General features: G+C 45.5%; 2 protein-coding genes across 12 annotated transcripts in view; one reads left to right on the top strand and one right to left on the bottom strand.

The window, feature by feature from the left end:
• Positions 1-1,026: 1,026 nt before the first annotated feature.
• On the top strand, positions 1,027-7,910 carry GDE1 (glycerophosphodiester phosphodiesterase 1). Of its 2 annotated transcripts, XM_082313580.1 has the most exons (6): positions 1,027-1,339; positions 3,075-3,250; positions 4,524-4,629; positions 5,405-5,497; positions 6,113-6,324; positions 6,717-7,909. In XM_082313580.1, exons 1-6 carry the CDS (start codon positions 1,085-1,087, stop codon positions 6,862-6,864), a joined length of 990 nt encoding a protein of 329 aa, XP_082169706.1. In that variant the 5' UTR covers positions 1,027-1,084; the 3' UTR covers positions 6,865-7,909. The 2 variants fall into 2 exon arrangements, with proteins under 2 accessions (XP_082169706.1, XP_082169707.1); XM_082313581.1 differs by lacking the exon at positions 5,405-5,497 and having other exon boundaries at positions 6,717-7,910.
• Positions 7,911-9,342: 1,432 nt separating this feature from the next.
• The window catches only part of TMC5 (transmembrane channel like 5), a 36,163-nt gene continuing 31,900 nt past the window's right edge, over positions 9,343-13,605 (bottom strand). For 6 of the 10 annotated variants that reach the window (XM_082313476.1, XM_082313477.1, XM_082313478.1 and 3 more), the window contains 5 exons: positions 12,922-13,000; positions 12,046-12,138; positions 10,910-11,008; positions 10,566-10,611; positions 9,346-9,986 (listed from right to left, as the gene is read on the bottom strand). In XM_082313476.1, the coding sequence (XP_082169602.1) occupies positions 9,871-9,986; positions 10,566-10,611; positions 10,910-11,008; positions 12,046-12,138; positions 12,922-13,000 (433 nt within the window). In that variant the 3' untranslated portion in view covers positions 9,346-9,870. Of the gene's footprint in view, positions 10,612-10,909; positions 11,009-12,045; positions 12,139-12,921; positions 13,001-13,605 lie in introns of all 10 variants that reach the window. The other 4 variants (XM_082313475.1, XM_082313481.1, XM_082313483.1 and 1 more) reach the window with 4 other exon arrangements.

Below are 13,605 nucleotides of genomic sequence, written 5' to 3'. Positions count from 1 at the left end.
ACCATAGACAGAAAAGAATATCCGAGATGCTCAGAACCAGCTAGGACAGTATGTGACAAATATTTATCTCAGCTATTAAAAAAAAAAAATTAAACGCAGTTTAGAAGATTGCCTGGCCGCTGTTCCACCTCTAGTTGGCAAGAGTTCCTCACTGCAAAGTCAGTTTCTTCCCATCCTTCCCACGGAGAACACAAAAAAAGCCAAAATCCTCATTTATGTTAATACAAACTATTTCCTCTGCTTTGTTATTCTTTATCTAGACTAAACAAGCCCAGTTTGTTCAACCTTCACCGATTTCCCTGTCTTGCTGCTCTTTCCTCTGGATTCTCTCCCGTTGTTTACACTTCTGCTGACCCACAGTGAGAGGAGCGAAGGCCCCTCTCCAGCAGACGCCTCTCTCCGAGCGGGAGCGGGCTGCCGCCCCCCGGGCGGCTCCGGGGTCTCGGCCCTCCTCACAGCATCAGGCCTCGCGTTCCGTTTGTGAGCAGGCGTGACCGGACAGCTAGCTATATAATGTACACAATATAAAACATTGTATATAGAAATACAATAATTAATTGGAAAATAACTAATATTAATATTTCAAATTAGTTAGCTGGCATAGCTGAAAAAAGCCCACGACGCTCTCCAGACACACAGGTCTTCAGCGACAACCTGGGCAGCGGTACCGCTCCTTCAGTTAACACCGTTTTATTTTTATCTGCGCCGTTTTTTATCTGGAATAACCCATATTTTCTCGCAGTGCTCCTCCGACCTTTACCTGAGGAGGTTTCTCAGCCCTGGGAGCTGCCGGCCCCGCCCTCCCCGCGGCCCTGAGGGGCCGCCACTGCGCCCTGCCTGCACCCGCCCCTCAGTGCCTGCCGGCGGGCGGTGCCGAGCGGGGATTGGCTGGGGTTAGCTGAAGGCGGGTGAGCGGCGGGCGCCGATTGGTGGCTGGCGGCCGGCGGCTGAGTGCTGGTTGGCTGGCGCTGGGCGTGGCGGTTTTGCCGTCGCCCTTGCCCTGAGGAGAGGCGGCGGCCGCGGGAGCGGCCGCGGGTCCGGTCCCGCTGCCGGCCGGGGCGGCCCGCTGGGCGCCGCGGCCGCCATGTTGTGCCACGGGGAGGGCCTGCTGAGCTCCCTCACGGCGCTGCTGGGGGTGGTGCTGGCGCTGAGCCGCAGCCCGGCGCTGGCCTGCCTGCTGACGGCCGGCCTCTACCTGGCGCTGCACCTCTTCAGCCTGGAGCCCGCCGCGCCTCAGAGCGCCCAGCGCGTCCTGCGGCCCCGCGGCGCCGCCGCCCGCATCGCCCACCGCGGCGGCGCGCACGACGCGCCCGAGAACACGCTGGCTGCCATCCGACAGGTCAGCACGGCGGGGCCCCCCCGCCGCCTGCCCGCCGCCCCGCCCCGAGCCCCTCCTCCCCCGGCCCGGCCCGGCGAGCCGGCCGTGCCCCGGGGGGGCGCTGGGAGCGCGTTTAATATGCCCAGCCGCTAAGGGACGTGCGGGGCCTGGGACGAGAAGCGTGAGGCAAAGCTGCCAGATGCTCTGTGGAGAGAGAGCGAGCGAGCCTTGGGGAGCCTGTCTCCCCATCGGTCTGGCAGCTGAGAGACTGAAGTCGGTGGTCAGTAATACCAGCCTGTGGGTTATGTGTGATAATCTGCCTTTTCAGCAGGCACCAAGCCCTCGCCACCCCAAATAACTCCAGCTTCTTCCCACTTGCCGCCGGAAGCTGTATGGCCTGTCAGTCCATCATCCCCAAGCGGATTCAGAACGGTTTGATCAGATCTGAGTCTTGTGGCAGCTGTGTTATGTCCTTGGTGCCGATGGATATTTTAGCAGTGTAGCAGTAATGAAGTGCTGTATTTTGCTGACGTTACAACAGAATATAGAGAGCGGACAGCAACTTAGTAACAGGTCGTTTGCTTTTTAAGCCTTGCAGATTTGTAATGAGAATCCATGGTTATGGGAAAGTCTGATATTGTGAGAACTTCACTGTGTACAGCCCTGCCGGGAAACTTACTGCTGCCTCATCTGCAAGGCATCACGGTGCAGCCAGGGTTCAAAATCTGTTTCTGAGAATCATTTGAAATTGTGATTAGCAGTCTCAAATGTAGCGTGTCTGTGATGATGAGATGTTGCTGTTCTGATGGTTTCTTACCTTTGGGCGAGGCAGGGCTCTTTGTTCTGATAACTTCTGAAGCTGCACAGTAGAGATCTTTACTTGGCAGATACCCCTAGCGTAACCCCTAGTGGATACCTGGCATTTGTCTTTCTGGTGCATTGGCCCTTTTCCCAGGAGGGCATTTGGCCTTCAGAACAATGCACCTGGCTTGCGGTTTACTCGAGTGCTCTTCTGAGGAGTTCCTGCAAAAGAGCCAGGGCAGGAGCAGGAAGTATGAAATGTTCTAAGGCAGCCCAGCTGCTTATTGCTCTCTGATATGGGGATTCCTCAGATAGGAACAGGGATTTGCCTACATACATCTACTATATACTGCAAGCATGGTCAGTGATGCTTCTGGGAAGTTTTGTATCTGCTGTGTATGGTGTATCAACTGTACTGCACGTGAATGGCGAATCTGACCCTTAAAGGAAATCCTGCACCTGTGTCCCATAAAAAAAGGGATGATAGCTTTTTCTTGTGCAAGCAAGGACTTTATGCTCTGATAGCCTGGTCTGATTCTGGCTTCTAAGTGTTCATCTGTAAATTATCTGAACTGTAGGCATTTGCTTCCCTTTTCTTTTAGAAAGTAACATAACTTAAGGACTCAGGAGTTATTGGACCAGAAGGAGAGCACAGGATTCTTTTCTGCATTTTTAACCTGAAACAGTTCCAATCCCAAGACCGAGACATTATCACTATGGTTTTATCTGTAAAATAGGTTATATGCTTTCAGTTGATCTACAAATGCCTCTCACAATAACTTGGATAAAACCTACTTTGTTCTGCAGATCAAGCTTACTGAAAAGAACATTAATAGTTTATGATTTTTTACCATAATACAAACTAATTATAGCTGTACCTTTATTAAATCTATAAAGCTGTCTCTTCCGTTGCATATGTGATTTTTGTGTTTGTTTGGTTTGTTTTTTTTTTAAGGCAGCTGAGAATGGAGCAACAGGTGTTGAGCTGGATCTTGAATTTACTGCAGATGGTGTTCCCATTCTAATGCATGATGAAACAGTAGAAAGGACAACTGATGGGTCTGGAAGATTGTGTGACTTGACTTTTGATGAAATTAGGAGGCTTAATCCATCTGCAAAACATAGGCTATGGTAAATGAACTATCGCTATTCTGAAACTACTGTTTCAACAGTGAAAAAAACATTCTTGATAAACAAAATTATTGATTTGATCTATCACTGATGAAATTTTTTTGTAAATTTAAAACTTAGTCCCGTATGTTACTTCTCATTTGTTTTAGAAGCATATGAGACTATATCTCTTTACCCATCCTTGCAATAGGAACAGTGAAGCAGTCAAGATAATTGGCTTTCAAGGACAAAATCCACGAGCATCTAATGTGAAACAGGTTAATCTCTACATAAGCTTCCCCTAAATTGACTGCAGGACACTAAAGATACCGGGAGTTTCACTGTATGTCGAAATTGGCTTGAGTAATTACTTCTAAAACTAATTTTATTCACATATATTTCTTGACTGCTTGTGTCTTGGGGATTCTAAACATCAGGATTATACTGCTGAAAAGGAGCTAGGCAGATTTCCTGGGCAGTCTCAGGTCAGAGCTCTGCCCCCAGTGGCTGATTAGGTCCTTTCCAGTGGCATGCAGGGGAAAATATTTTTATACGTTACTAAAATTTTGATAACAATGCAACTTCTACAGTATCATAAGTGGATCCACTTTTGTGTGCTCCTGAGACACTGCATTAGGGATTTCCACACTCTTGTAAATGAACCACCTGTGAGCCTGTGGTACAAGTAGCATCTTCCCCGCCTGTTACTGGAAAGGTGATCACCTGAACCACACAGCGAGAACTTCCACGTAGGCAGTTACCGCTGATCAGCTGTTGTTCACTGTCACCTTATCAGCAATAACTTATTGATGTGTGGAGCTGCTTCTCCTACCTCCTCAGCTTGTCTTGCTTATTCTGCCAGGACGCGCGTTTCTGGCTCAGGGTTAGGGAGCGCAGCCAAAGCAGGATGAAGTGGGTGGGTAGGTGGTCAGCAGCTGGGGCTGAATGCTTGTTTGTGGCAGTTGAGGAAGGAGGTGAAGAACTGAGGTTAGTGTTTCGGTGTGGGACACTGGGTCAGTCAGCATCGGATTAGGCCTTGAATTTGGAAGGATCTAATTGTCTAGTGGGTTCTGGGGGAAAAGGAGATGTGCACGCTTCCCTCTACACGTGCAGCCTTTTACTGGGTGGGAGGGCCACCACTGCCATTGCTAGTGGTGCTTGATCCCACCTCTGATACTAGTGTATCAGCAAACTATGTTTAAGAATCCCTAGGAAACAGCTCTGCGTAGCTGGGGATGTGTGTGCACATGTGTATCCTGACTGCATTCCAGTGAGGAGTCCTCTCTTTCCACAGGAGAAAATTCCAAGGTGAAAAGGTACCAACTCTGAGAGAAGCTGTTGTGGAGTCTATGCATCACAATCTTATAATCTACTTCGATGTCAAAGGCCATGCAAATCAGGTACCGCTTACTTTACTAAGACACCTTCCTTCACCCTTTCTTTGGGTTTCTAACCTGCTTTTTGTGTTGGTCTCAAACTGATGTGTGGTACAGTCCCTTCTCTAATACGAGTGAGACTGGGTCTGCTATTTGTGTCATCCAAAGTTGGGCTGTCAAAGCGAAGACAACACGTCCCCTTGTCCCATTGCACTGTCCCAGGAAGCTGCAACGTAAAGTTAGCATGAGACTTGTGCGCGCATTGAGCTCAGCTTGCAGCACCATCATGAAACAAAGCAAAGTGAATTCCCTGCCTGTGCCGAGGGGAGCTAGTATCTCATCTTCAGCCTCGAACTAAGGATCCTGCTTGTCTATAATTTGCATTACTGAAGGGAAATACAGGTGATGAATCATTAACATTTTATGCAAATTAGAATATTTTTTTCTTTAGCGTAGCAAAATATGGAAATAAATTCATTTTTCCCCTTGAACTAAACCTTAGGTAGTACTTCAGAATTTTATCCACACTATATTTAAGGGTATTTCAAACACTGAGAATGCTACTCATTGCAGTAAACAGAGTCATGGAAAGGACTTTTGTTGCAAAAACCAAAATGTCATTTCTGTGTTAATGGTATAAACAAGACGCTGTCTCTCTTCTCCCCCCTTTCCATTTCAATCTTGTTACACAAAACAGGGAAGTATTTTTAAAGGGGATTTTTCTAAAATGACTTTGCTGTGTCAAGTACATATAAGCTTATGTATAAAGATAACACATGTGTGTATCTCTAATTGGCAGGCAGTTGACGCCCTAAAACAACTCTACCTGGAATTTCCGCGTTTGTATAACAGCAGCATAGTCTGTTCTTTCATGCCAGATGTTGTTTATAAGGTGATGTTTCCTAAAAGTTTATTTTGGATTTTTTTAGTTCTGTCTGGGAATTTGAGTAAGATATACAACTCCCCGTTCCGGATTACTTTTAGGTTGTTAAAATTGACAAGACTTTTTAGAAAAAAAATGAAGCATAACTCATAAGTCTCCTGCATAATCTTATTAGATCACTCTGTGCTCATTAGATGCACATATGAATCTACAAAATCTGAAAGCTATGTAGAAAAAAGTGTGTTGCTGTTACAATTGGCATAGGGCCAGGTATCTGTGTGCAAGGTCCCTGTTAAATAAACCTCATATTTTGATGCAAATGTAGACTATTCTTAAAACCGTCCCCTAATTCTCACTGCCAAGTCCGTTTACTATGTATTTTATTCCATTGCCTGACTGTTATGCAATTTTTTTAACATAAGAGCAGTTGCTTATTCAGTATGTTTTAAAGAAAAAACAGTAAAATATCATAAATGGCTTTCTGAAAGAGTTACAAAAGGATCGGGGGGGAGGGGGAGAAGGACTCTGGTAGAGCTGCAAATGCAAGCTAGCACTTTGTATCTAACCTCTCCCAATTTACATCGCTTTTGGATGAATTGCAGTCTTTTCTCCTTGATCTTCCAGATGAGGCAAGCTGACAGAAATGTTGTAACAGCACTAACGCACAGGCCTTGGCACCTGAGCCATTTTGGAGATGGGACACCCCGTTTCACTTCCTCCTGGAAACATTATTTGTATATGACGATGGACGTCATTCTAGATTGGAGCCTACACAGTTTCTTGTGGCGATTGTGCGGGGTTTCAGCTTTCCTCATACAGAAAAATTTTGTTTCTCAGTAAGTGTTAAAGCTTGCTAATACATCAGGAGGCAACATCATTCCATTAGTATATAAGGGTGGAGTCAACATAGGATATGTTAATCAATGCGTTCCATTTAGTGTTGTGTAAGGTTGTTTAGATAGTTTCTTTACCACATGCTATTTTGTTCTTTTACGCCTCTATCTTTTCAACCTGTATTTCTATCTTATGTTAGATCCTAAGTTCAATCTCAAAGGGTAAGAAAACTGTTGCTTTTGCCTGTGTACAGTAATAGACCACAAAAAGATGACACACTATCGTTCTTCATGTGATACTGATGCAAGACTAAGACTCAGTTGTAGCCTCCACACTGTCCGCCTTAAATATGGTAGCGTCAGCCTTCCTCTTGTGGTGTCTTTGTTCCTTGCAGAGACTATGTGAGGCACTGGGCTTCAAGAGGAATTCAAGTGGTTGCCTGGACAGTGAACACATTTGCGGAAAAAAGCTACTACGAAAGCGTCCTTGAATCCAGCTACATCACCGACAGCCTGGTGGAAGACTGTGATCCTCACTACTAGACCCGTGCTTTGTAGACACCAACCTAAATCACCCACCTCACTCGGGCAGGTCTGAATTCACCATCGAGAGGGTTTCCGCTGGTGCGGACGGGACTGCTGACGCTAGCTCTGGGGAAAGGAAGGGCAGGAGTTTACTTCTGCTGTACGGTCAGACCTCAAATGCAGAAAACCCCTCTGTTGCAACACTGGACAAAGCTGAGGCACAGCCAGTCGTAGTCTGAGGCAATCGCGTTGTAACGTGAAAGGATCGGTCTTGCCAAGCTCGCGGGGCAAAATGCAGGTTGTTCTAGAGTTCTCAGGCTATTCCTTTGCTTTGTTTAAATCTTGGTTATAAAGTCGTATCAGCAATTTTTGGTGGCAAAATTTAAAATCATACTTTGATTTTAGTAATTTAAACAGCCCGTTCTACAACTGCATAATACTTTGAGGTTGATTTATGGCATCTTAAACATTACTGTTCTCAAAACAGAACCTGAAAATAATGGTGCCAAAATAGAGGGTGAGTGTATTTCCTTCCTACTGCATGGAAAGATGGCTGTGCTGCATCTTGACAAGGAAAAGAAAGCCAGCTTTCCATGTTCAATGTGAAGACTATGAGAATTAATGAATAAAACTTGAGTATCTTCTTATCTTCCAGACTTTTTAAAAGAACCAAGGGAGGATAGGAGATTATGTCTTCTAGTGATACGGCACATGAATGTATTTATTTTTAACAGAAAGCTGTATCTCGAGTGCTGGTAGTTGTAGAACAAATAGGGCTGAAATGTCTTTTTCTTTGCTTATTGTTTGCATGATTGAAGGGCACTCGAATCAAAAGAGCCTGCAGTTACAATAAACAAGTATCTGATAGCTCACGCCTACGGTACTCTCTGTCAGCTGTGCGGCAGTAGATGGATGTAAAACGTCAAAATTAGCGCAGGTTGCTTGCTATTTTTTCTAACAAGTAAAACGCCCAGGTGGTGTCATCACAGCTACCCTCAATGCGCCGTGAACAATTTTGGCTCTGCTCTGGAAGGAGCTGGGAGTTAGAGAAGACTGTCAACGAGTCGCAAGAGCAGAAAACTCCTCCGGAGCCAGCCCTAACATAAATTACACCACCTTTTCTTAAAGGCCAATGCATGGAATTACTAAGTTTAATAACTCATTTCAGAAGAATGTGATACCAATTCCAACAGGGATGAGGAATTGGGACAATTACCTGCTTGGTTACCTGCTGCAGGTTATTCAGAGATAATCCCACAAGGCACCTTAGACTGCATGTGTAGCAAAGCGCACGTTTGACTAGAACAGGTAACCACGTTTTAGTAAGGTACCTCCTCGCCCTACTTCAGCACTGCTGAATTCCTCGTTTCCTTGTTGGGCGTTGCTGCGTTTCAGCTGGGGTGCTGCGCTGTACGCTGGGTGATCCCTTCACCGCGGGAAAGCTGCGCTTACCAGCCGTGGAGCAGCGGATTGCATGGACTGGTGGTGCAGTTTGGTACGTTCCTGGTAATACGCCCCACAGTTAGACTTAGTTCTCATGCACAGAGACAACTGAGATTTAAAAAAAAAAAAAAAAAGCTCCTATAAAAGAGGCAAAAAGTCATAAAGAAAAAAAAATCAGTCATCAGTGGAAAGAACTACACAATTCTCCCAATTAAGGTAAGTCCAAACTTCTGAAGTAGCAGATTGGTGCTACCTCCTGCAAGGGGTGATGGATTTTTTTGCTTGTAACTTGAACTATACAGGAGCACAATCTCCGTCTTCTGGTGCACGCCCTATAGCATGCATACATCACATCCTCAGCCCGTTTCTGTCCAGCCATTGCACGAGCGCTGTAGCCTCTGCCTTTACGGCTGTGTTCTACAGGCGCTCCCCGCGCGGGCGTGGAGGAGCAAACGGCCCTTCACGGCGAGCGACCGAAGGCCCGCTCCTTTGTCACTGCTGCCACCGTGGAGCCACCGCCCTCGGTGCAAACGCTGGGCCCGTGTTCGATGCTCACTGCCAGGCTCCCCCGCCGTACACGCAGAAAACCAGTGTAAAACTGAACCTCTGATCTCACGTGTGTAACCTTTGCCCTTTCCTCCGTCCCCCTGGTGCCTGTTTTTTGGGTTGTCTTTAACCTAAATTATGAGCATGAGGGAAAGATATGCCTCTTCCCTAAGGCATTTTTATGTCCAAAGCAACAAGGGAGGAACAAACCAGGCAGTAGTAGAAAACGGGCTAAAAAATAAAGTGATCATGGCAAAGTTGTGGCTCTGAATAAAAAGCAGCTGCATCAAGTGTCTCAAAGTCACATATGATTAAAAAAAAAAAAAAAATCTCAATTGTATTACTTCCAATCTGTCCTTTACTGGGAAAAGATATGTCGTAAACTTTTTGTTTACAAGCAGTGGTTTTACACAGATGAGAATTTTGATAAGCAGTCACTCTTAAAAAAAGAATTCTGATAACTTTTGACATCAAAGCTGGTTTTGAGTGCCTCTAATAAACCGTAAAAAATGGCTCAGAAAAGTGAAAGTGGAATAGAAGCTTAACCTGGTTCACACAAGTTACTTCACAGCCATTACAAACTCTCCGTCATTAAAAACAACCTTTATTTGACTAATACTTCACTTTTGGTCTAGATCAGATAAAACCAGTTTGAACAATATAACTGATATAAAAATATTTTTAGACCGAAGTTTGCATTTACAATTAGGCACCAGTTTCCCTACACGTAGTCAGCCACAGGTGACCAGCTGCGGAGGGACCCTTCCTGGACGAGGTAACGGCCGTCCGGGGGGAAGGCTGCTGATCACCGGAATATCGCTCCTTCAAGGCCAAGCCAAGCACACAGGAGATTCTCTATCATAAGCAGAAACTGCAGTCGGGATGCATTTTGCAATCTGTTCTGGTTTTTTGTTCCATTTAGGGGTAAAAAAATAAAAAATGTTTGAATGGTTCTTTCAGTCACTACTGCAAATGAGTACCGCTTTCTGCAGAACATCACTCCGTGACTTAACATTCAGTGTTGATCGCGCCCGCTCACGGTCCAAAATCGTCATCGTCGTCTTCCCACTGAGCTGCTTCTCTAGCGCGCAGGGCGAGCGCCAGCGCCTCAGACATGCCCGGCCTGCTGCGGGGCTGGGGCGGCTCCGAATCTGTCGTCACAAAGGAAGTCCCGTTAACTGTGCTGGCGTCGGTGTAATCGCCGCCCCCGTTAAAAAGCCCCCTGCTATTTCAGTGTCTCCTCTGTCAAGTATTTGGAATGAAGTTACGTGTTTGTGTAAACCAGGAATAGTTCAAGCTACCACACGAGTTTCCATAGCTTTTTCTATTCCAGACATACAGTGTCCTAGGGGCTCTACGTCATTAATAACCTCTGCCGAGATTCACACCAAGATGTGAAGTATCTCTCCAACGTGATGTGATATTCCAGCCTGTGGCTGCTCCCGCAAGACAAAATGGCTCATTTACCCACAGAAGTGACACTCTGGTGTACAGAAGCTTGCGATCAGCCTTCAGAAGCCACCGCCGACGTCGCAACAAGCTACCAATCAGCACGTCCTATAGAAAATGTTTACCCCAAACCCAGCCTTTTTGTTTTCTCTTTATAGAAGATGCTAAAATTCTGTGTCTCTCACATCACGCTGTTACATGCGGTGTCTGTACCACATCAAACGTTTTTACTGAGCTGAGCTTCTAAGAGCTGCTTTCTGTGTTTCGCGTTTGTTGCTTACCTAGCGGGCAGCCCGTCCCCCTCAGGATCCCGGCAGAATAGGGATACTGAAAACAAAACGCACAAGCAGATTTAGGTCAACATTTCCCTCGTGCCTGTTATCTTGTATGTAAAAAGATACCAGTTACCTCTCACGCAGCCGTACTCTCCAGATCTTAAGCAGGTCTGTGAGTACGACTGTTCCAACAGCTATTCTGATTACATTTTTGTACCTGTTCAACCTTTAAAATGATTTCTGTACATACAGGATGTCCTCTTTGTTCAGCACACGCCCATTGTCTATATCGTGGCCCAGGTGCTACATAGGGAAATCGAGCGGAGACTTCCTTGGTTTGACCATCTCACCTCGTGGGATGCATTTCGATTTCTGTCAGATGCCCTTCCCGGGTAGCCCGGCACTCGCTGGGCAGGTTGCCTGGATGGGCCGTATGACGAGGAGCTTCTCTGAAAGACAGAATATTTGGCATTAATAGTGTATTCTGGCCTCCGGTCGTGACTTCACGGTCAGCGCTACTCACACCCAAGGCTATTACCCTTGTTTTAGGGAGATGGCTCTTCTACTAGATCCACAATGAGATTATTCTGGCATCTCCTTTTCAAATCCGACCTTAACAACTGCATGACTACCCACGTTTTGTAGGCCATCAAACCCGCCCCTCAGGGGTCCCAGCTGTGACCCTGGACGTGGCTGCAGGGGTCTCCAGTGTTTGAAAATCCCCAGCACACAGAAAATGCCCATTCACTTTAAGCTCCCCTCTTTACAGTCAATATTTATTTATTTATATTATCACATATATATTTGTATTTCTCAATATCAATTATCATTGATATTTATTGATATTTATTATTAATGACAGCCAGTCATACAGGGGGATTTGTTTTTCTGGGGGGCAGGAAGGGAACCTAACAAACCCTTTTCCTTCACCAGTATGTAGGTCAAAGAGCTTTCACTCAACCCAAATAAAAACACTGCACAGCACCTACATGTGCACATTCTAACGCTAATTTGATGGCTCAGCAGGCAGGACTGACTTGAAAAATAAATTCAAGTTTAAGATGCTAGATGTCTATCTGGATGTTGTATGGGATTTAAAATGGGTTAGGTCAAAGCACTCAGTTTGACCTCAGCTGAAGATTGGGGGCACAAACCATAAACCCCTAAGGAAACCCAGTCTAGGCAAGGTTCAAGTGTGGCCGAAAACTGCACTCCTAGATAGGAATGTTTTCTTGCAGTTTCATAATCATAAATAATGTCTAGTGACATATCCTTCCCAGGTTAAATTCCAGTCTGGAACAAAGAGTTAGGGAACTTCCACGGTATCCTTTTGCTGTCTGGAGTTAACTAGTAATCAATCAACTTACATGGAGTTTTAAATACAGACATATCCCAAAATGGCAGCCTATTTGCAAGGCTGGAGGAACCCCACGAAATCGTACCAAGCACACAGTTGGGACAGCAGTACCTGAACTATCGAACTGACCTGCTGGGCTTCTCTTCTTGGCGCAGATGGGGTTTGTTTTGCCCTTTGCAGTGCCCGTAGTTTTTCAAGTAAAAACATTTTATCTTTTCCTTCCTATGGTCAAAACATATTTGATCATTAGCTGGAACAGACTAATCATTCTTGAGAAGCTCAAGGCGTATGAGTAACCGTTGACCAGAATAATCATTAAAATTCCTTTTGTTCCAAAATAATCTCTCTACAGAGGGAGCTGCAGCAGCAGAGCTTGAAGATACAACGATTTTGCAACAACTCTGTGTGTTAAGTTTCCCTGCGATTCCCATGGGGGAGGGCTCCCACCTCCTTCGGCTGGGGCTGCGTGGCTAGAAGGCGCGTCCCCTGGGTGGTGGATAGGGGATCCCTCTCTGGAGGGTGCACCGGATAAAATTGAAGAAGGTGCCGCGAACCAACGCAGCCTAAGGGAAGGCCACCCTGACAGAAAAACCACTGGCCCTCCAAGTCATGGGGGCTGGGCAGGAGGCCAACTACCTCCTCCCGGAAAAAAAAATAAAGAGTTGCAGAAACAACGAGCATCAACTCGGAGATGGAGAAAATCAGTAATGAAGTGAGGAGGAGGAGATGGAACTGGATCGGTCATGTCTTGAGGAAAAAACCAACAGAAGACTGTGCTGTGGCCCTTGGGACTCCAGAGCACGCAGCCGCAGACCGATCGAAGTGGAAGAACGATGTTCGCGCCTTGTGTGCCTCCTGGCACTGAGAGAATTCAGAGAGAGAGAGGGCTCCCACCTTCCCTTGCACTGTCATGGGAAAAGCAGATTAAAGCTCCACAATAGCAGGATGAGACAATCAACAAGGAAGCAAATTTTAAAAAAAGATAAAGCTGAAAGTCAAACTTACATTAATAATTTGCTTACGTAAGAGTTTGGTCATGGTCTTTCTTCCGTCTATTATTTGCCAGTAAAGGTAAGTAATAATTCTAAACAACGACAACAAAAAAGTCCAATATATAAGCACTCATACCCATGAGTAGTTCCTCCTAGTCATTGCCTAAACAGAAAGTTGTTTATTTTATCCATTAAAAGATATATATACACGTATCTATACACACATATATATACATATATATAAAAAAATGTACGTATACAATTATGCAAGGAATGGCAAACACACGAAATTGCTTAAGACATTCTCTTGGAAAAGACCCAAAGATTTATGGACTTGTATTCAAGATCCATAAATTACCTACAATTAAAGTAAGTCAACAATACAAGGTGCATTTCAGATAACAAATAGGAACCTAATGTTCTTATCCAACTTTGTATCATTTGCTTAGACACGTGCCTGGACATTAAATCACAACACTGAACACTTACTGCTTCCAGGCCAACCCTGGTCCCACTAGAACGAGTGGGATCTTGTTTTACGAGAACAGGTTTGGGCTCTTAGATGTGCATGGTCCACACTAGAAATACCAAGCAGCACAGCTACAACATCAGACCCTACCAGTGGGCACAGAGCTTAATATACACGTGCTGGTTTTGCCAAAATTATTTCCTTCAGCCAAGGGGACAGTATGTGAAT

The sequence above is a fragment of the Platalea leucorodia genome (genome assembly GCF_965183815.1).
Source record: "Platalea leucorodia genome assembly, chromosome: 5".
Taxonomy (NCBI): Eukaryota; Metazoa; Chordata; class Aves; order Pelecaniformes; family Threskiornithidae; genus Platalea; species Platalea leucorodia.
This window is presented reverse-complemented; position numbering and strand designations above follow the sequence as displayed.

Excerpts from the sequence above, each read along its gene's own strand:
- GDE1 (XM_082313580.1), top strand. The coding sequence starts at position 1,085 with ATGTTGTGCCACGGGGAGGGCCTGCTGAGCTCCCTCACGGCGCTGCTG. Across the intron at positions 1,340-3,074 it reads CGCTGGCTGCCATCCGACAG|GCAGCTGAGAATGGAGCAAC; the intron begins GTCAGCACGGCG and ends TTTTTTTTTAAG. Across the intron at positions 6,325-6,716 it reads CAGAAAAATTTTGTTTCTCA|AGACTATGTGAGGCACTGGG; the intron begins GTAAGTGTTAAA and ends TGTTCCTTGCAG.